General features: G+C 42.3%; 1 protein-coding gene across 2 annotated transcripts in view; it reads left to right on the forward strand.

The window, feature by feature from the left end:
• The first annotated feature begins 227 nt into the window (after window positions 1–227).
• RASEF (RAS and EF-hand domain containing) overlaps window positions 228–20893 on the forward strand; it is an 88577-nt gene continuing 67911 nt past the window's right edge. For both annotated transcript variants that reach the window (XM_070375425.1, XM_070375424.1), the window contains exon 1: window positions 228–789. In XM_070375425.1, coding sequence (XP_070231526.1) covers window positions 359–789 — 431 coding nt within the window. In that variant the 5' untranslated portion in view covers window positions 228–358. The remainder of the gene's footprint in view (window positions 790–20893) is intronic.

A 20893-nucleotide genomic window follows, 5' to 3' on the forward strand; every position in this document is an offset into this window, starting at 1 on the left:
GGAGCCAGTCGCTCCTCCTCCTGGCGGGGCGGAGCCGGACGCCTCCGGGCCAGAGCGTGCGGCCGCGCAGGGCTGTCAGTCGCGGCAGGCGCTGCTGAGCCGGCCGAGGGTGGCCAGAGGCGCGTTCGCAGGGCTCTGGGACTGCCAGAGCCGGCACAGGTCGGCGCGCGAAGCCGCGTCGGAGCGCACAGTACCGACCCACTCAGGCGCTTCGCCCCGCCCCGACGTCCGCGCCAGTGGCCTAACCTGCCCGACTCGCCGAACTTGCCTCAGCTCCCAGCGGCAGCAGGTGGCCCCGGACTCCCCGCCGTCGCCGCAGTCGTGGTGGGCCACGCGCCCCGGAGCCCTCGCGAGCGGGATGGAGGCGGACGGGGACCTGGAGGAGCTAGCCCGGCTACGCTCCGTCTTCGCCGCCTGCGACGCGAACCGCTCCGGGCGCCTGGAGCGTGAGGAGTTCCGCGCGTTGTGCGCGGAGTTGCGCGTGCGGCCGGCCGACGCCGAGGCCGTGTTCCAGCGGCTTGACGCCGACCGCGACGGCGCCATCACCTTCCAGGAGTTCGCGCGCGGCTTTCGCGGGGCCCGCCGCGGGGGTCCGCGCCGGGGCTGGGGGCCGCGAGAGCCCGCGCCCGCCGCGGCCCAGGTGCGGTCCGACTCCGGGTCTGGCGAGGAGGACGAGGGCGACGAGGACGCGGCAGCGGCTCTGGCCGCTCCCTGGGACCCGGCGAGCTCCGGCCAGGCTTGGCAGGACTTCCAGGCGAGACTCGGGGACGAGGTCAAGTTCATCCCCAGGTACGAGTGTGGTTTGGAGGGCGGGAGGTGGTGGTGTTGTTTCCTGTCCTTCCCGGGACCCTGCCATCTCTCCCCCTTACCTTCGGAGTGTGCAGACCCCGTGGATCCTGTTTCTCCCTTGTCTCCATTTATTGATTCACTTGAACTTTTCCCAGATGAGACCCTTTAAGGAACGAGAATCCTCTCAGCTGCAAAGGGCACTTTGTGAGTTACACAGGCCAGAGTGAAACCCGCAGCGCCCGGAGATTCTTCCAGGACACTGGTTTAGGAGTGCTCCCCAAACCTCGGCGACTTGATTATATCCTCTCCTACTCCTGGCCTCCAGGCTGCACTCGCAGCGGCAGCCCCGAGCGGTGACCCGGGCCGCTAGCCAATTTGGCATTCTCTATAGTAGTTTTTGGTATTTTCTCCTACTACGTAGAAAACAAAACCTTGCTGTGCATTTATTTTGCGGCATACAAATATTCATCACTGCTACGTGCTGAGCATTTTACAAGGTTGTTTAATATTCAGAGCAACTTTGGGGGTGGACTTTCTTATCTTTGATTGATGGAGCAATTTCGACCTAAAGACGTTAAGGGACTTGTCCAGTTGCTGAAAGAGCAGTATTTGATCCCAGATGTTGTGAACTGAAAAACTCTCACTTTTTATACCACAGAATAAAATGATAAAAATCACACAATAAACTACTCTTGTGGCTCTGACAGAAATAGCATAGGATCAAGTTACTTTTCAGGCAAAAGGGGGATGCCTGCAGGTTCAGGACTTGGTGGGAAAGATACTCAGGTTTTATTGAGATTAATTTGCATCTGTCTCTGCTTCTAGTCATTGTATGTCTTGAGCCATTCGCACATCTTCCTCGGGCGCCACAAACATCTTAATGCTATGTTTTTCTGCTCTCTGGAATTGTATGGGTCTCTGGCTGTCGTTGTTGGGAATATCTGAAAGGCATCATTTGGTTGGCAGTTCACATATCTGAGACAGAAGACTGAGAAAAGGAAATAGCTCTGGAAGGCAGCAGTGACCTGGCTCACCCATTCACAGCTTACACCTACAGGGCTAGGAGTTCTCACTTCCTCCACCGCCCAGCTTCTTCTCCCTCCAGTTTGAAAAGTTCAGGGAGTACTGGGCATGGAAAGTGACTCACTGCAGTATAAGAGGAATTGTGTAGAGAAAGTGGGTGTGATACCCATCTTTCCTATTATGTACAAATGAGTGAAAATGCAGTGTCTCCATCAGGGAAGTTTGAAAAAAAAAAAACACTTTGGAAAAAAAAAAAAATATATATATATATATACACTTTGAATCAGCTTCCATCTGTAACTTGGTTTGGGTCCAGCTAGGTAAAAAAGGTAACAATATTAAGAATAAGAAAAGGTACACCCGCACCATATTTTATACACACACGCACACACAAAACTACTTTTCAAAGTTGTCAAGTCTCAGCAGCAGATATTTGACTCAGCCTCTAAATGATCAAAATAATCTTGTTAAGATCAGCGTGCAACCTGGCCTTAATATTATTGATGGCATTATTCTTATCACTGTGCCTTTCCAATTCTTGAGAACCTATTAAATTTAATGGCACCAGTGTCACCTGATAGACTTGTGTCCTAAGCCCCACCCTTGCCTTCTGAGAGATTAACAAATACAATATTTGCCTTCCTGTACTTGTTGAAGAACTAAACTGAGTCGCTTCATCTGATTGTTTCTATGGCAGCCATTAGCTGTTTGGGTAAATTGGGTTCCTTCTATTCCACTTCCTCATATAGCTGTTCACCTTCTCTTTCTCCCATTCAAACTTGATAAAAATCTGTTGTTATTGACAATGCCGTTGTCATTATTTTAATTCTGCAAACATTATTGAGTGCCTCCTTTGTGCCAACCACTGTCCTAGGTACTGTCCTAGGTCCCTGGAGACAAAGAGCAGGAGACCGTGGTTCATGCCCTCAAGAAGTTCATAGTGTGAGTAAAATATTTCTCAAAAATTTCCTTAGAGGGATGTAAAAGCAGAAAAATTATTTGCAGTAAACTCCACGTATTGTGGGCTTCCCTGGTGGCTCAGTGGTTAAGAATCTGTCCACAGTGTAGGAGTTGCACAAGACTGGGGTTGGATCCCTGGGTTGGGAATATCCCCTGGAGGAGGGCATGGCAACCATTCAAATATTATTGCCTAGAGAATCCCATGGACAGAGGAGCCTGGCGGGCTACAGTCCAAAGCGTTACAAAGAGTCAGACATGACTGAAGCGACTTAGCATGCCATGAATTGTGGGCATAGCCCAACAGACTGCCAGCAAGCAGGAACTTTCTTTGAAGTTTTGAATTTTTATCTCAAAAAAATAAGGCATGTATTTGTTCATTTTACTGTATAATATCTTGCGAGTTGGTTTAACATAATATTATTTTAATATTTATATTAAATTTTATATTTAAAATATATTTAATATATATTATATATTAAATATATTTATATTTGATATATATATTATATATATTTATTTTATATATTTTTATATATTATATATTATATATTATATATATTATTATATTTATATATAATATATTTTATATATATTTTAAATATAAAATAAATATAAATATAAATATATTTATATTTAATATAATTTATTTAATATATATATTTATGTTTAATATATATAAATATATAAATATAAATATAAAATTTAATATAAATTTATATATAAAATATATATTATATATATAATAATATATATTTAATAATATATAATATATATTTATATATTTATATTAAATTTTATATTTAAAATATAAAATATTATATTTTCTTCCAGAGAAAAACTGTCTCTCTGGGAAGGTGTGCCATTTCACCTGGTGCCTTAATTTCTCACCTGGTGCCTTAATTTCCCACCTGGCACTCCACCTTCCTGCGGATAGCACCCTGTCCCATGCCTGTCTTTGGGGACTATTCATGTACAATTTGAGGAGAACAGATATCAGATATAGGAATGTTTGGTTCCTATAGAGGCAAAACTGGGAGTGATTGGTTTGGTTCCTATAGAGGCAAAACTGGTGGTGGTGATTTCCATTTCAAAGATCATTCAAGCTCTTAGATGAAAATGTTAAGCAAATTTGGGTTAAACTCCTCAGTCATTGATAATTGTGTTATTAGAGAAAAATAATTTGTACTGTGAAAGAATAAAAATAGTCTCTGAGATATGTGTTAATACCCTCATAAGTTGGTTTTCCCTTAGAAAACTGAGGGAGTCTTTGCCTTCAAGCCTGGGGAGGGAAGCATCCCAAGTAGCCGCATGACCTGCTCACCTGAGGTGGACATGTGTAAATGGTCCAGAGGGTCAGAATGGGCCATTGCCACTTCTTGGTAAGCTGGAACAAGGTCAGCCGGCAGGTGAAACCAGAATGGGCAAGGCAGTATAGTTATGTAAGAGAATTCCAGAAGGAAGGTTGCATCAGGCCAAGAAAAATTCATGAAGTGGGGAGAGAATGTCTGGGGAGAAACAGAGACCAGACTTGTAACCACCTAGTGGAGCCCATTTCTGGGGCCCCAGGCATTACCTTGGTGAAAGAAAGGTTTTTACACAGTGGGTACTCAGTAAATATTTGTTCAGTGTTCTTTGATTCCTTGCTTCATATCCTGAGAATGCAGTTAGTTCGTGCTGTATGCATTCTCTTCATTTCTTTTGTTGGTTCCCTCCCTTTGTTTGCAAGTTCCTGATGAGAGCTCATGTGTCCTGAGATTAGCAAGGAGAGAAGGATACAAGGTGTGTGTGTGTGTATGCATGCATTGACCATTTGACCGAGGAGGGGGCATGGCAGGAATTCATCTCTCTTGTCTAGTCAGAGCCAGAACTTTTCAGAGTGTTCTCAGTCCCATCTGTAGAAATTCTGAGTTTCATTTATGGACTGATTAACTTTAATAATTTAGAACCCCACATTCTCATAAACAGAAGCACAAGGGTCCAGCCGGCACCAAAACCATAATGGACTTGTGAACGGGCATGAGTTTTGCCACGGTATTTAGAGCAGACCCAGAGTGGGTGCCTCTGGTGTAATAAGGGTTCGCACAGCTGATGACCTGCCAGACAGGGTTAGGGTAGGATTTGTTCAGGCACCAAAATTAGACCCACGTGGTCAGTTGTTTCACATGGTCTGTGCCCTTTCTGTGTGCAGTGTTGAAGAAGTCTTTTGTTGAATGGCTTAGAAACAAATTTAATTGAGAAGAACCAGAACTACCCACATGTGAACTGTCATGTGGATCATCAAAACAGTTTGCTTCAGCATGTCTGTATAACTATGAGGATGACAGCTAAAATGGAGTGGAAATACAACGGCTGACACCAATCCCACTTAACTTGTAGGACGAAGCTACAGTAGGCAGAGGCATAGTTTCCTTTACATTTCCCTTTCTTGGGGTCCACTTTGGGCTCTGATCATCTTCATTTGTAACAGTGCAGTTGCTTCCTAAGCCCACTTCACCACTTCAAGATGTGGTGCTTGGAAAGATGGAAAAGGGAGAGGAGAGAGGGATGCACAGAGAGAGGTAAACACAGGGAGAGGGCTGGAGACCCAGCATGAGGAAGGCAGGGTGAGAGGAGGCAGAAGACCAGCAGGCAGATGGAGAGACACTGATGATTGATTAGGTAGTGCCTCAGTTTCCCCTCTCTGCCCACTCAGTGTGGTTCTGGCCCTGAGCCAGCTTGAGGTGCCAGAGTTAAATTAGCTCTTCTCTGCTTGAGCACTAGCTCTTAAAAGTATCTTCCATATGTGAGCATCTGGTGCTTTGGATGGTGTTTGTAGTGTTTAAAGATAAACATATTTGTCACTCATGTGACCAGTCATGTCCGGTGTTCATCCAGAAATAAAGATTTGCTCTAACCTTGAGGTACCAGAGTGGGTTGGACCTCAGTCCTGGAAGACGTTCAGAGATGTGTTTGACTGTGTGTGATACTTACCTTTGGCACTAACTTTGGGGCCTATCAGTGCTAGCCACAAGCTTTCCAGAGATTTTCTGACTTTTCTTAATTCAGACCTGGGAGTTGTGTGTGTGTGTGTGTGTGTGTGTGTGTGTGTGTGTGTATAGTGTTGTTGCTGTTTAGACACTAAGTCATATCTGATTCTTTTGAGACCCCATGGTCTGTAGCCCTGCCAGGCTCCTCTGTCCATGGGGTTTCCCAGATGAGAATACTGGGGTGAGTTTTCGTTTCCTTCTCCAGGGATCTTCCCAACTCAGGGATCAAACTGGCATCTCCTGCATTGACAGGCAGATTCTTTGCCTCTGAGCCACCTGGGAAGCCCACGTGTGTGTATGTGTGTGTGTGTATAATACATACATTTTATATATTTTTATGTGTCTGTATATCTCTATATAGATTATATATGTCTTTATTTCTAACTGTTGCTTGTCTGTTGCTTTTTGTTTTTTCTTTTCACAATTATCTGTGTCATTACCCTACTGCTGAGTGGGAGAAACCTGTCTGTTAAGACTACAGCCCTTTCTTGAACCTTCCAAACCTTCCTCCTGGGCCCGGCAGGCATCTCTGTGTGGCTTACCTTTTATGAGCTCTGCTTGCTGGTGGTGGCCCCTTCTGGTTCTGATATTGGAATTTCATCTCAGGGTAGTTTCTTTTTGGCCTCTTGGCCCCAGAAAGGTATTCTGGCCTTCCCAGCCTTAGAGGACTCCCGGCTTTGGCCATATGGACAGGGGGCTGCTCTGAACCTCAGATCTCACGGACTGTTCAAAACACTGCTGTCAGGTTTTGAGGAGAGATTGTTTGCTCTGCCCTTATGGTGTAGGTACCAAGTAAAATGCCTAAGACAGGATGCCATTGGAAGGCTGCTCTCCAAGAACTACAGACTCTTCTCTAGCCTGTCTTTTAGCCTGAATTTTTCATTTACTCCTCTCCTAAATCATTGTTGAAATTCAGTCGTGCTACTCCTATCACTTTGAGCATGTAAAACCTGTTTCTGGATTTCTTACCAGGTTATATGATTTGATTTTATTTGTAAAACAGAAGTAGCCAAATTTGGCTAATCTTCCTGGAATGGAAGCGTAGAGGCTGATGGCAGAGCCTTTAGAAGATGGTGAGGTTAGGGTGCCAAGGTGATTCAGATGTCTGCATTTTTCTTCTAAGAGAATATACAGAAAATACTTTCTTGCTTCCCATATAGCTTGTTAAAGCTTAGTTGTACCTGACTGCAGTCTATTGTTGGGGGGAAGAAATGGGAAGAGACGATTTATCATGGGTATTCGGGCTGCTCCTATCTAACTGTTAGTCTCGTATCAGGTTATAAAATGGAAAGTAAACACTGTTTCCCAGAGGAAAGTTGTAATGATGGAATGATATGTATGACTTCTTTGATATTAGTTTCTCAAAAAAAAACAGTTTCATTGGTTCAACTGGTAAATATGTGGGGTCTTCCAAATTATAATTGCTTCTGTCAGAGTAATTATAAAAAGAGAAAGGTGAATTTTAACTCTTGAGGCCTTCATCTATATGCCTTATAAAAGCAAGACATATAGATGCAGTAGCTCAGGCATGTTTCTTTCATTCTTTCTCTAGTTCCCCCAGTATTCATATGCCTGCCAGTGTCCCAGGCACTAGAGAGACTCCCTTACAGACCTGACCCTGACCTTCAAGGAGCTTATCACCTTTTTGAATACCTAGGAGTTTCTGACACCCAAAGGAGCTGAGATGCAGTATAATATATGCAGAAAAATGCCTCTGGGCACATCTCCAAAATGTAGAAATTTCATGGCAAGATAGTTCCTCAAATTGGGGGCCCTTTGGGTCTTTACATGTGTGCTTGGGAATCTTAGAAGACTAAACAGTTTTGTTTTCATTTTATGTTATCATTATCTGATAATATAAAACAAATTAATTTGAGCAGATTTGGGATCACCTAGATGACTGTGCCGTGACAGATTTGACTGACTGAGAACCTGCCCGTGTGGTGTTTAAGGTTGTGTGGCGTCCACAGCACGCTGTTCTTGTCATGGGCTGGTGAGGAAGGCACAGCTGTGGGCCTAGTGTAGAGACATGTCCATGTAAATTGAAAGTGACCAGCAACACAGAGTGTTGGGTTGTCTGTGTTCTCAGTTGAAAAGTGATTGGGGAACAGGGTTTTAATCCTGTGAGTGTGGCTGGAGAGTGCAGCACACAGGCTTCCAAGGATCATGGTGCTATTGGCTTTGGGGCTGTAGTTTCAGTAGCGGAGTGTCCCTTGTCGGATTAAATAAATGTTTCTCATTCTCACTCCCTTGATTCTCCAAACATGTGTTGGTCACATAAATGCTTGGGAGCTGTAAGTATAAGGAGTTTATATCTGGTTTATGTTTGTTCATAGTTAAGTAACATGATATAAATAATGTTTATGTCACCTTTTCTTTAGTAAGGACTACATGTTTATCAAGTGGGAGAAATACTGTTTCAAAAGGACTTGAAATCCTTAAGAACTATATAAGATGGAAAACATTAGCTTCCCTGGTTTTCATTGCATATCAATCTTGTCTGTCATTTAAATTGAAGATATAATATGAACCAGCAACCCCACTGCTGGGCATACACACTGAGGAAACCAGAATTGAAAGAGACGTGTGTACCCCAGTGTTCATTGCAGCACTGTTTACACTAGCCAGGACATGGAAGCAACCTAGATGTCCATCAGCAGATGAATGGATAAGAAAGCTGTGGTACCTATACACAACGGAATATTACTCAGCCATTAGACAGAATGCACTTGAATCAGTTCTAATAAGGTGGATGAAACTGGAACCTATTATACAGAGTGAAGTAAGCCAGAAAGAAAAACACCAATACAGTATACTAACACATATATATGGAATTTAGAAAGATGGCAACGATGACACTATATGCGAGACAGCAAAAGAGACACAGATGTGTAGAACAGACTTTTGGACTCTGTGGGAGAAGGTGAGGGTGGGATGATTTGAGAGAATAGCACTGAAATATGTATATTATCATATATGAAACAGATCGCCAGGTCAGGTTCGATGCATGAGACAGCGTGCTCAGGGCTGGTGCACTGGGATGACCCTGAGGGATGGGATGGGGAGGGAGTTGGGAGGGGGGTTCAGGATGGGGAACACATGTACACCCATGGCTGATTCATGTCAATGTATGGCAAAAACCACTACAGTGTTGTAAAGTAATTAGCCTCCAATTAAAATTAATTAATTAATTTAAAAAATAATAAATGGAAGGCATAATATCAATATTGTGGAAGAAGTTCAACTTAAATTGCTCTCAGTCTTAAGGACCATTTTTGTTATTTGCCCAAAGAAGAAACTCTTCTTGCCTTTTTCCTATGTCATTCATTCACTGTTTCATTTAAAATACTTTTGTAATCTATGTGTGCCTGGGACTGCACTAGAAACTGGGTGCTTTAAAATTATATCCAGTCAAAAAATCAAAGTTTCTTGGCCATTTGCTCTCTCTCCAGAGGTGATGGCACCAGGGAAGATAATGAAGAGGGAAAATCACAAAGTCTGGGTCCAGCTCTCAGTGGGAGTCAGGAAACAAGCAGATGAACTAAATTCAGGGAGTGTATTCTTCTCTTTAGTAGAGCAGTTATCTTGCATGTTAGTGTTACAGTTCCAACAAGAGACACTCTAGGCTCTGATCAGATTATCCCCTCAGTCCCGCTGTGGACTGTGACTAATGTAATGGACTGGGAGCTCACAGACACCGAGGCCTCCGGGATTAGGCAGCTAACATTGACCCGGTGGAAGGAGTTGGAGCCCAGTACCCACCTCTGCATCATCTACTAGTATAGACACACGTGCTGCCATGCAGGAGGTAGGCCTGGTGTTATCACTGATGCCAACTTAGAAAGGATGGTAAGGTATCCAGATTTTATGTAGGAATTTCCAGTTTTGTGTTCTCTGTGAAGGACAGAGCACAAAAGTGGGAAAGATACTTTTCCCAGTTTGCAGCCCCTGTTTCCTGCCTGAGAACGTGCAGTGGTAAGTTCAAGTGTCAGATGTGATCTTTGCTTTGAAGGTCGTGTTGATGTGAACATGTGGTTCCATGGCACTGTAGCTTAGAACCTTAACCATGCTGCTTCTGCCCCGTCCAAGTTTGTGGGATAGTATTTTGACCCAAAGGTAGTCTGTCTTGACTCTCTTTTTTGCTCTTGCATGTTCTTGTACTTTCCCAAGTTACCAAGTTCAAGCCCATCAGATGTTACTGTACAGTATTTTCTATCTCCCGGTTACGCTGCTCTGGTAAGTGCGTCCCTGGGGGAGGAGGGCTGAGCTCTGAAAGCACCGAGATGTCCAAAACACCTTTTACCCTGATGTCTTTCCTTCTCATCATTTGAAACTGAACGTATTTGTCACGGATTTAAGACATGGGAAAAAATCAATTGGCATGGAATAAAAATAAGGGAATTTAGTGATAAGAGGTTATATTTTCTGGTAACATAATGGTATATCCTTTCATTATTGGAATATTTTGTCCTGCAGTCAAAAAAGATTTTTGTGAGGATGAAAAGATGCTCATCACTAATCATCAGAGAAATGCAGATCAAAACTGCAATAGATCATGTTGATGTTTGGTATAAACCAACACAGTGCTGTAAAGCAATTACCCATCAATTAAAAATAAATAAGTTTTTTTTAATTGCAATGGAAATTGCCACTTATTGGCTGTTATCAAAAAAACAATTATAAGTGCTACTGAGAATATAGAGAAATCGCAACCCTTGTATATTGTTGGTGGGAATGTAAATTGGTGCAGCCACTATGGAAAATGGTATGAAGGTTACTCAGAAAAGTACAAATGGAACTTCCGTATGATCCAGCAATCTCATTTCTGCGTGTATATCCAAAAAAATTGAAATCAGGATCTTGAAGAGATATCCGCACTCCTGTGATCATTGCAGCATTAGTAACAATAGCCAGCAGGTGCAAACAGCTCACATGCCCATTGACAGATGAATGAATAAAGAAAATGTGCTATATACTTCAATGGACTATTACTCAGCTATACAAAAAGCAGGAATTTCTGCAGTATGTGACAACCCAGATGGACCTGAGCACATTATGCTGAGTGAAGTAAGCCAGTCACAGAAGGACAAATAATGTACAGTTCCACTTATATGAAGTGTCTAAAGTAAACAACTTTTAGAAAGTCGAATGGTGATTGCCAGGGGCCCAGGGATTAGGAAATGAAGAGCTGCTGTTCAGTGGGTTATGGAACTTCAGTCGTTCAACGTGGAAAAGGCTCTGCGTGAAAATAGGCATGTAGGCAACAACACTGTACACCTCAAAGTTTGTGAAGGACGTAGATTTATGTTATATGCTTCTTAACCACAAGAAAAGCAAACATGTAGAGTGTAAAACTTCTTTTTTTTACAGAGGTAAAAGATCTGGATAGCTACAAAGGCTCTATGTCTCATATCTACTTGGATCAGTCCCGAATATAGGCTCCCTCAAGGGTTGTCCCTTAAATGTACTCACACCTGTCATGTTTAGGTAACCGAGCAGAAATATTTGTGATAATGACACATTCTGGGTGCTCCTTCCCACCACACATACTGAAAACAACCACTCTCTTCAGTTTTAGTTTTGGGGGACATTTTATGGGAATGTTCAGCCATGATACCCCCTCGTGAGCATTACAATTATGGAGCATGCTCAAGTGGCCACTTTGTTACAATGGTACCTCTGACCTAGAGTGTGTTTTTTTTTTTTAATGTCTGGTTCGAAAACAAACAAGCACAAATCAGTTCTTTATTCTGAATCCAGATGCAGTGGTGGAAGTCTCACCTGCTGTAAGCCTCCTGTGACTGCCTGGTCCCCACATGGAGGAGTGGTGGGAGGTTGTGGCAGGTGCTGGCCTGTTGCCCATCTTCTTGGGCATGATGGCTGCAGTTTTATCTCCAGGTGCGACCTCATAATTCTTGCTCCTGTAGAACAGAGTGACAGTCTGCCCTGGCTGAGGTGGAAGAATTCTTGAGGAGTCAACCAACATTTGCTTAGAAAATCCATGTTTTTATGATGCAGCAATCCCACTGCTGGGTATACACACCAAGGAAACCAAAATTGAAAGAGACACATGTACCCCAGTGTTCGTCTCAGTACTGTTTACAATAGCTAGGACATGGAAGCAACCTACTGTCCATCAGCAGACAAATAGATAAGAAAGCTGTGGTACATATACACAATGGAATATTACTCAGATATTAAAAAGAATGCATTTGAATCAGTTCTAATGAAGTAGATGAAACTGGATCCTATTATACAGAGTGAAGTAAGTCAGAAAGAAAAACACCAATACAGTATATTAATGAATATATATGGAATTTAGAAAGATGGTAACAACGACCCTATATGCGAGACAGCAAAAGAGACCCAGGTATAAAGAACAGAGTTTTGGACTCTGTGAGGGAAGGGGAGGGTGGGATGATTTGATAGAATTGCATTGAAACATGTATGTTATCATATGTGAAATAGATGACCAGTCCAAATTCGATGCATGAAACAGGGCACTCAAAGCCGGTGCACTGGGATGGCCCAGAAGAATAGGATGGGGAAGGAGGTGGGAGAGGGGTTCAGGATGGGGGACACATGTACATGTGAGGCTGATTCATGTCAATGTATGGCAAAAATCACCACAATATTGTAAAGTAATTAGCCTCCAATTAAAATAAATAAATTAATTTAAAAAAAAAAACTACAGATTCCTGGATATCCTCTCAGACTTGACAATATAAATATCTAAAGACAAAAAAAAAGAAAATCTATGTTTTAAGACATTTGTATGCCATGTTTGTAATGGACTCGCCATAAACTAGTGTTCATGTTTATGATCCAAATATGTTTTCTTTTCCTCCTTGACAATCTGTTGGCATGGCATGTAATTCAGTCTGGCAGATATAGTTAGGTTGGGGATGTTAATGAATGAAGTATGGTCATACGTTTCTGCTCTAACACAGTATCTGTATTTCAGAAGAACCTAATGTTCTGCAAGCACACAAAGGATGTATGAGGGAGAAAACAGGGATGGGGCCAATCTCTCTGTATCTATACAGATTTGCATCCATAAAACTAAAAAAAAATAATAGCAAAATTTTTAAAAAGTCACATTAGATGCCTAATAGAAACATGCAACAGTCCAGAATATCAGTACAGAAAAACTGTTACTGTTATAAACAATGAAAGTATAGCATTTTGCAGCCTATTTTTTAAGGTGAAGGTAGCTTCATGGATGGAGGTATATGAGTTGTGGTTGCTGAGTTACGGGGACAAGACAAAATGCACAAAGACAAAGCATGTGGATAGTTTGTGCCAAGAAGAGCCCAGGGAGTGGGCATTGTGTCTAGCACCATGTCCACTTGCAGCCAGCTGCCTTCAGCTGCAGTAATGGGCTTGCATTGGGTGGCTGTTACCTGGGCGCAGAGCATTGACATGCTGGAAAATGCAACTTCCAGTTCTGCATCAGATCAGATCAGATCAGTCGCTCAGTCGTGTCCGACTCTTTGCAACCCCATGAATTGCAGCATGCCAGGCCTCCCTGTCCATCACCAGCTCCCGGAGTTCACTGAGACTCACGTCCATCGAGTCAGTGATGCCATCCAGCCATCTCATCCTCTGTCGTCCCCTTCTCCTCCTGCCCCCAATCCCTCCCAGCATCAGAGTCTTTTCCAATGAGTCAGCTCTTCTCATGAGGTGGCCAAAGTACTGGAGTTTCAGCTTTAGCATCATTCCTTCCAAAGAAATCCCAGGGCTGATCTCCTTCAGAATGGACTGGTTGGATCTCCTTGCAGTCCAAGGGACTCTCAAGAGTCTTCTCCAACACCACAGTTCAAAAGCATCAATTCTTCGGCGCTCAGCCTTCTTCACAGTCCAACTCTCACATCCATACATGACCACAGGAAAAACCATAGCCTTGACTAGATGAACCTTTGTTGGCAAAGTAATGTCTCTGCTTTTGAATATGCTATCTAGGTTGGTCATAACTTTCCTTCCAAGGAGTAAGCGTCTTTTAATCATTCACCTACTAATGTAGGGGAAAGCTAATTGATGCTGTAGGAACACGCACTGTGTCTGAGCAGTCCTAGTCATGAATACAAATTCATGGGAGACTAAAGCAAGGCACCAAGCCAAAAATGAGGGTTAGATTGATTCTGTGTGCATGAGTCCAGAGGTTTTACATTGGTCTAAAAGGATACAACTGAGCAACTGAACTGAACTAAAAAGGATAATGCATTGCCTGTCTGCTGAAAGATTACAGTGAATAAGCTGTCTTCAGGCGAATAGAAATCCGTCCACAAAAGTCCACAGATCTGTTAGATAGGCTGTTACAATCCTAATGAACCCTGATGAGAATTATTATAATATTATGTTGTAGGTGAGCATTTGGACCATTAAAAAGTGACCTATTCTGTTGAGTAATATTTAAAATTAAGGTTCTTATTCCACAACTGAATAATAATTCAGTTCTTATTGAATCCAATGTTGATTCAACTGTTTTAAGCAGTGCTAACATATATTCACTGTGAAGCTGGTGCATTTGTTTATGTGATTAACCTCAGTGAAAGTACAGTGATATAAGCCACTGTGTTAGTAGGCTTCACCAAAGGAATAGAGCCAATAAGATGTAGTGGCTAGGAAACAGTATGGGGAGTGTGGAAGGAGCAAGAGGGGCAGGGTTGGATTTATTTTGAGGAATTGGCTCATACCATTGTGGAGGCTGGCAGGTCTATAATCTGCAAGGTAGACCAGAAGACTGGAGACCTAGAGAAGATGTGATACAACAGTTTGAGCCCCAAAGCAGTGGGTTGGCAGAATCACCTCATCCTTGGGGGTACTCAGTCTTCATTTAAAGGTCTTCAACTCTTTAGATGAAGCCTGCCCACATTCTGGAGGGTAATCTGCTGTACTCAAAGTCTTAACAGATTGAAATGTTAGTCTCATGTACAAAACACCTTCATGAAGCAATTATCCTTCAATTAAAAATCAATTTAATTTAAAAAGGACCTTCATAGCAACATCCAGACATGTATAACCAGGTATTTAAGCACTGCAGCCTAGCCAAGTTGCCACATAAAATTAACCATCACAGCTGCTAAAAAAAACTTCTCCAGATACTCTGTTTATGGGATTCCCTGTTTTATGGGAATCACCTCTGGAGAGATCAGAGAGCATTTTTTATTGCTTCCAACTTATAAAATGTGCACTAGAAAATTTTCAAATATTTGTTTAAATCTGAAAAAAAATCCCACATACATTATATTCCCCTTGTACTGTTTCCAAATGCCTAAACACTTCCAATTTTCTGGGGCAGCTTTAAAATTTATTAACATTCTTCTATCTGCCAAGGAAAGGCTTTGCCTCCTTGTGTTCATGGCTCTGAGATGACCCCCTGGGAGACGAGGGCTTATTCACCCTGGTGTCTACCCCTCCATGCTCACCCTCCAATCTCACTCATTAAAATGTCCGTAACCACACTGAGCCCCTCATGGAAGACACATCTTGAATTTAAGCAGCCTCAGTCATCTAGCAAGTCACACCAGCACTTACCATTGCTACAATTCCTCAGGCAAATGAACTGCCTGCTCCCCTCCTTTATTCCCTCCCCTCCTCCCTCCCTTCTGCACAAGCTGTGGGAAAAGCACTGTACTCAGAAGTCCAAAGATGATGTTTGAATGAGAAACAGTACAAAACTCCATAGGGTAGGAACAGTTCTTACTTTACTGTCCCCAGCTACCAGTTCTTGACTCTGAGTTGGTAGCTTAATAACAGGGGTGCAAGCCAAGAGGCATAGGGAAGCCCAGAATGTTCCACCGGATCTAGGTCCTAAAATTCAGCCATAAGAAAGCGATGAGCTCCATGCTCAGATTCCCAGGACCAGGCATTCCGCTCCCAGGAGCTCAGCAGACACTGGTTTTTAAATCATGTCTTTTCTCTGCAGCTTGAGGCCTCAGACCAGGGGCACTGGCCACCCCTGGGAGCTTCTCTAGCAATGCAGACACTAGGCCCCACCACAGACTTACTGAAGCATCTGTGCTTTAACAAGGTCCCTGGGTGATTTGTATGTCTTAAACTCTGATAAAGAAATGAGAAGTTAGTGTGTGGGATGTGGTTGAGAATTCCTGTTAAAAAGGTAAAGGGGCTTCCCTGGTGATCCAGTGATTAAGAATCCACTTTCAATACAGGGGACATCAGTTTGATACCTTGTCTGGGAGGATCCCAGATGCCATGGGGCAACTAAGCCCATGTGCCACAACTACTGAGCCTGTGCTTTAGTGTCCGTTAGATGCAACTCCTGAAACCTGCGTGCCCTAGAGCCTGTGCTCCACAACAACAGAAGCCACTACAATGAGAAACCCATGCGTCACAACTAGAGAGTGGCACCCGCTCTCTGCAACTTGAGGAAGCCTGCGTGCAGCAGTGAAAACCCAGCACAACCCCAGAAAAGTAAAAATGATGAAAAACAACAACAACAACAACATAGAAAAGCCCCAGAAAGAGAATGTGGAACTGAGGTAGAAAAGATAAACATCACCTGCTTCAAAATTTTTGCCTTGGGTTGCCTCTGAACTTGAAATCTGAATTGTGACATGTTGGTGATTGAATTCCCCATGAAGGTAAGAAATTTATACTTCCATCAAGTCTGTTGTGTGTTATTTTGGCAATGTGTTCTTCAGAGACAAATAAACCTACAGAAAAGTGCATGGAGCTTGGTGTACAGCTTGCTGACTCCACATGGACAGCATCCAGATCAAGAAACAGCATGTTGTAACAACAGCGTGCATCAGTTTTATGTATACATACATCCCCTCCCTCCAGAAATTGCACCGTTGCAATTGCACAATTGCACCGTTGTAGTGCAATTATACTCCAATTAAAAATTAATAATAATGTTTAAAAAGAACTTAAAAAAGAAACAGCATGTTACCTAGAAGCCTCTGTGCTCCCTTCCAATCACTACAGTCCCTCCCTGACCTCCAGGCCTGATCTCCTATGTCTTTTTCCTTTTACATGGTCTGGCTTCTCACACTCAACATTGTGCTTGTAGCTCCGTCATTCCCACTGCTGTAGAGTATTCATTGTGTGAAGATACAACTTATTTATCCACTTCACAGTGCGTGGCCATTTGAGTCATTTCTACTTTGTGGCTATTACATATCGTGCTGCAATGGGCCATCTGGCACACATCTTTTGGTCAACACATGGGCTCACACAATGCCTTGCTTTCTGTTTTCCTTTTTTAAAAAGATTTATTTTTTAATTTTTGGCTGTGGTGAGTCTTCGCTACGGCATGCGGGCCTTCTCTAGTAGCAGAGAGTGGGGTCTACTCCGCAGTTGTGGTGCGGTGGCTTCTCTTGTGGAGCACAGGCTCTAGGGCACGTGGGCTCTGTGGTTGCGGCTCCTGGGCTCTAGAGCAACAGGCTGAGTAGCTGTGGTGCATGAGTTGAGTTGCTCCGTGGCAAGTGGGATCTTCCCAGACCAGGGATCAAGCTGGTGTCCCTTGAGGATTCTTCACCACTGGATCACCAGGGAAACCCCACCCAATGCCTTGCTTTCAATAACTGTTTACAAAATAATTTCAGCTTTCCTTGCTAACTCAGGGTCATCGTTATGGAGTCGAGTTTCATCCTGGACTTTGGTGTAGTGTGTCCCCAGCGTTTGTGGGGATGGCAGTCCAGCTTGGCTCTTTGAGTTCCTGTGTGCATTTTCTGTGCACTTACTATTGTCAGTCCCTCCTTCCTTCCGTCCTTCCTGGGCACCTTAGTATGCTGAAGATGCAGAAAAGCAAAATGATCAGATATACTAGAATTGTGTTTTAAAACCCCCTTTTGAATGCAGGTTATTCCTGTGCCAAGGCGAAGTGGCTCATAGGCTGCTGTTCACAGTTTCTTGATTTTCAGTCTTCTTTTGAATTCTTTATGGTGCCAGGTACCTGAGTTTCCGATAGCTGGAATGCTGCCCTTGTTTAAAATTATTATTATTTGTAGTGTTGTTCCTCTTCCATTTTTATTTATATTTTAACTCCTTGCCCCCTTGTATTCATTCTGAAAGTTCCCCAAGGTAGACACTGCAATTCTAAATTGTCTTTGTAGAAGTTATACCATCTAGAAAAGTAAGCACAAAACGTGCATTTATATTATTATGAATACATGTGAGAGCTGAGATGAATCCACAGGAGTCTGAAAAGATGTGAGCTTGCTCCTGGATCTTGGGCCCCTAGCCCGAAGGTTTGTTATTCAAATTATTTTTAATGTTTTTTTTTTTTTGAGTGTTGGGGAAATGCTACAAAAACTATACATGGAGGTAAACAGATACTACTGCTGTGTGGGTTCCTCTTGGCCACTTGTGGATTATCGCAATAACCTTTTTACAGCTCCTACTGTTATTTAGTGATACTAAATACAGTATCACTTGTATTTAAAGCAGTCATTCAGCATTTATTTCCATTTTATTTTGTAGCTATTAGGCTATTTGTACTGCTGAGAAGGGATGTTGCCCACCTTGTTGAGAGAGGGTAGCTCATACCTCAGGAACAAGACCTGGAAAACAGGAAAGGATAAAAGTTTGGTGTGAAAAATGTAAACTGAAATAAATGTAAATGCACAGCTGACTGAAATTGCTTTTTCATGATCTAATGAACCAGTGAATTAAGATGATGACTCAGTAAAGACTGGTTTTTCTTTGAATGGCTCTCCTGAGTGGTTGAGGTTAGATTACATCAGGAGATAGGATTTGAGAATCTGCAGATCATTTGCTCTTTTCATGGGTTGTGGCTCTGGGAGCACAAAAGTAGACTCTTTTCTGCACAACCGATCCTGGTATAGTGTAAGAAAGTCACACTTCAACAGGATTTTTGGCTACCATTTTTTTAAATCACATTTCAGAAAATCACCCTATAGTTCTTCAGAAAACCAAAGGAAAAGTAATTAAACTTTCCTGCAGTTTGCTAGGGAAGGAATGAAAGGCAAAGTTCCTCCTCTTATCTCAGGAAACTTCCACCTTGTGGAGAATACACCCCAGGCATTGTTGAATGAGACCAAGAACCTCTCAAAGGGTTTTAACTGTTGGAATGTTGAAATTGAAGATGTCAGCATTTTATGTTAAGGTTTTTAATGTGGACAATTTTTAGAGTCTGTTGAATTTGTTGCATTACTTCTGTTTTATGTTTTGGATTTTTGGCTGCGAGGCATGTGAGATCTTAGCTCCCCAACCAGGGATTGAACCTCTACCCCCTGCATTGAAAGAGGGAGTCTTAACCACTGGACCACCAGGGAAGTCCCAACAACATTTTATTTTAAAGGGGAAGTGTGTTCAAGAAGATTTGTAAGAAAATCTCTACAACTAATTTTGTTTCAGTTTAATATTCCTTGGTCCACCTCTGCACAGAGAGACTGAAAGACCATTATTGGTTTATCTTGCAAGGTAGGTAGGTAAAGGCAATGATTCTAAAAGTTGATTAAAAATTCTTCTGTGTTATTTTTACACAATAACTAAAAAAAATACTTAATGTTTACAAATAGTTTTAAGATAGTTCAAAGATGCCATGTTAATAGAAAAGAAATTCTCATTTAATTACATGATTTTCAGAGCAGATTCTTACAACCTGTGAGAAAAACTTTAAAGAAGTCCAGAGCAAGTCGTGTGTAATCTCCAACAGATCTTCTTGCCAGTATGATGTATGCTCAAGCTTAAGGTCGAGATTTAACTGTTGAAGAAAATGTGACTATAGCTTATGCACCTAACAGTTCTATAATATCAATAATAATTTAGAGTGAAATGCTAGTCATTCAGTAGTTAGTAGTAGGTATTCAATGTATGTTAAAGTACGAATTCAAGAAATAAATTTACTGCTGAGGTAACAGATAGAATACACTTATATCCCAGAATATGCTAATTTTAGGAGAGAAAATGAGTTCTTTCTTGGAACTCATGATTCTGGAGTATAAGAAGTTTGGGAGATTTTAGAAAGACAAGCCAATCCTTATCTTCTATAGAAACGTGATGAGTTATCTATGTCATACAATATTTTAAGTCCATGTTGATCTTCATTAAATCATGTGATTTAATTCATGTTTTTGAAATTCACATATATATGTAATAGTATTTATAAACTTAAGTATAAATATTACTTTGTTTAAGATGCATCCTAGTTTAATTTCTTGAAATGTATTTGGAATTCACAGCATTGTTGTAGCCCACTCAGCTTGGAGTTCTGATTTCAGCATCCTCAACCCACAGAAACGCAAGTCCAAGGTGGAGGGAAATGAAGGGGCCTCTGTGTATCAGAAATACTAGAAATCCTCCCAGGACAGTATCTCCAGTTGGCCATTTCTGACTCTCTTCAGCTTTCTTAGTAAATGTTACATAGCAAATATTGGACACTTCCCCTGCTGGAAACCACGTGAAAAGAAAAAGGTGAAAATCAAATCAAGGCAAAAGGCGGCCAGCAGGTTGAAGAGGAGTGTAGATTTTGAAATCTCTTGCCTGTAGATTTCAGATGCAGTCTGGTGTGTTTTCTAGAATCTCTCCTTTCTCACTGTGTTCAGAAGGGGATTGACCTGTTTCAGCTTGGCAATCAAATTCACCATAGTGTGTCTCCTTCCTGATCCTGTGCCCTGAAGTCCCCTCCGATCCCTCCTCACCACTTGTCTTCTTTGCCCTCCGTAAGACAGAGTCCTTCACCTGCCTCAGATCCAAACAAAGCTCTACCTTCTTCATTTCACCTCCCACTGTGTCCTCCTTCCCCAGGTTCCAGCCTCATTCACTCATTCATGCAGGATCTGTTGCTGGTCAGATCTCTGAGTGCTTCAAGAGATACGGAAAGATATAAGACATCCACAAAAAACTCAGTACATAGAGTTTCAGATAAAATGTGGCAGGGGAAGAATTTTCTTGTGGTTGAATCAGTCAGGGCATGCTTCATGGAAGCGGTGACTTTTGGGAGAGCCTTGACTGATAAGCAGGGTTTGGTTTCTAGGTAGGAAATGCAAAAAGTTTGGGTTTTGGTCATAGAGTAATATTAAAAGATAAAGCTGTTTCCCAACTCTTTTCAGTCTCAAAAATTGAAAAAAAAAATGTTAAGGGATGGGATAATGTGAAATCAACTA

The sequence above is a fragment of the Bos mutus genome, chromosome 8 (genome assembly GCF_027580195.1).
Source record: "Bos mutus isolate GX-2022 chromosome 8, NWIPB_WYAK_1.1, whole genome shotgun sequence".
Lineage (NCBI taxonomy): Eukaryota > Metazoa > Chordata > Mammalia > Artiodactyla > Bovidae > Bos > Bos mutus.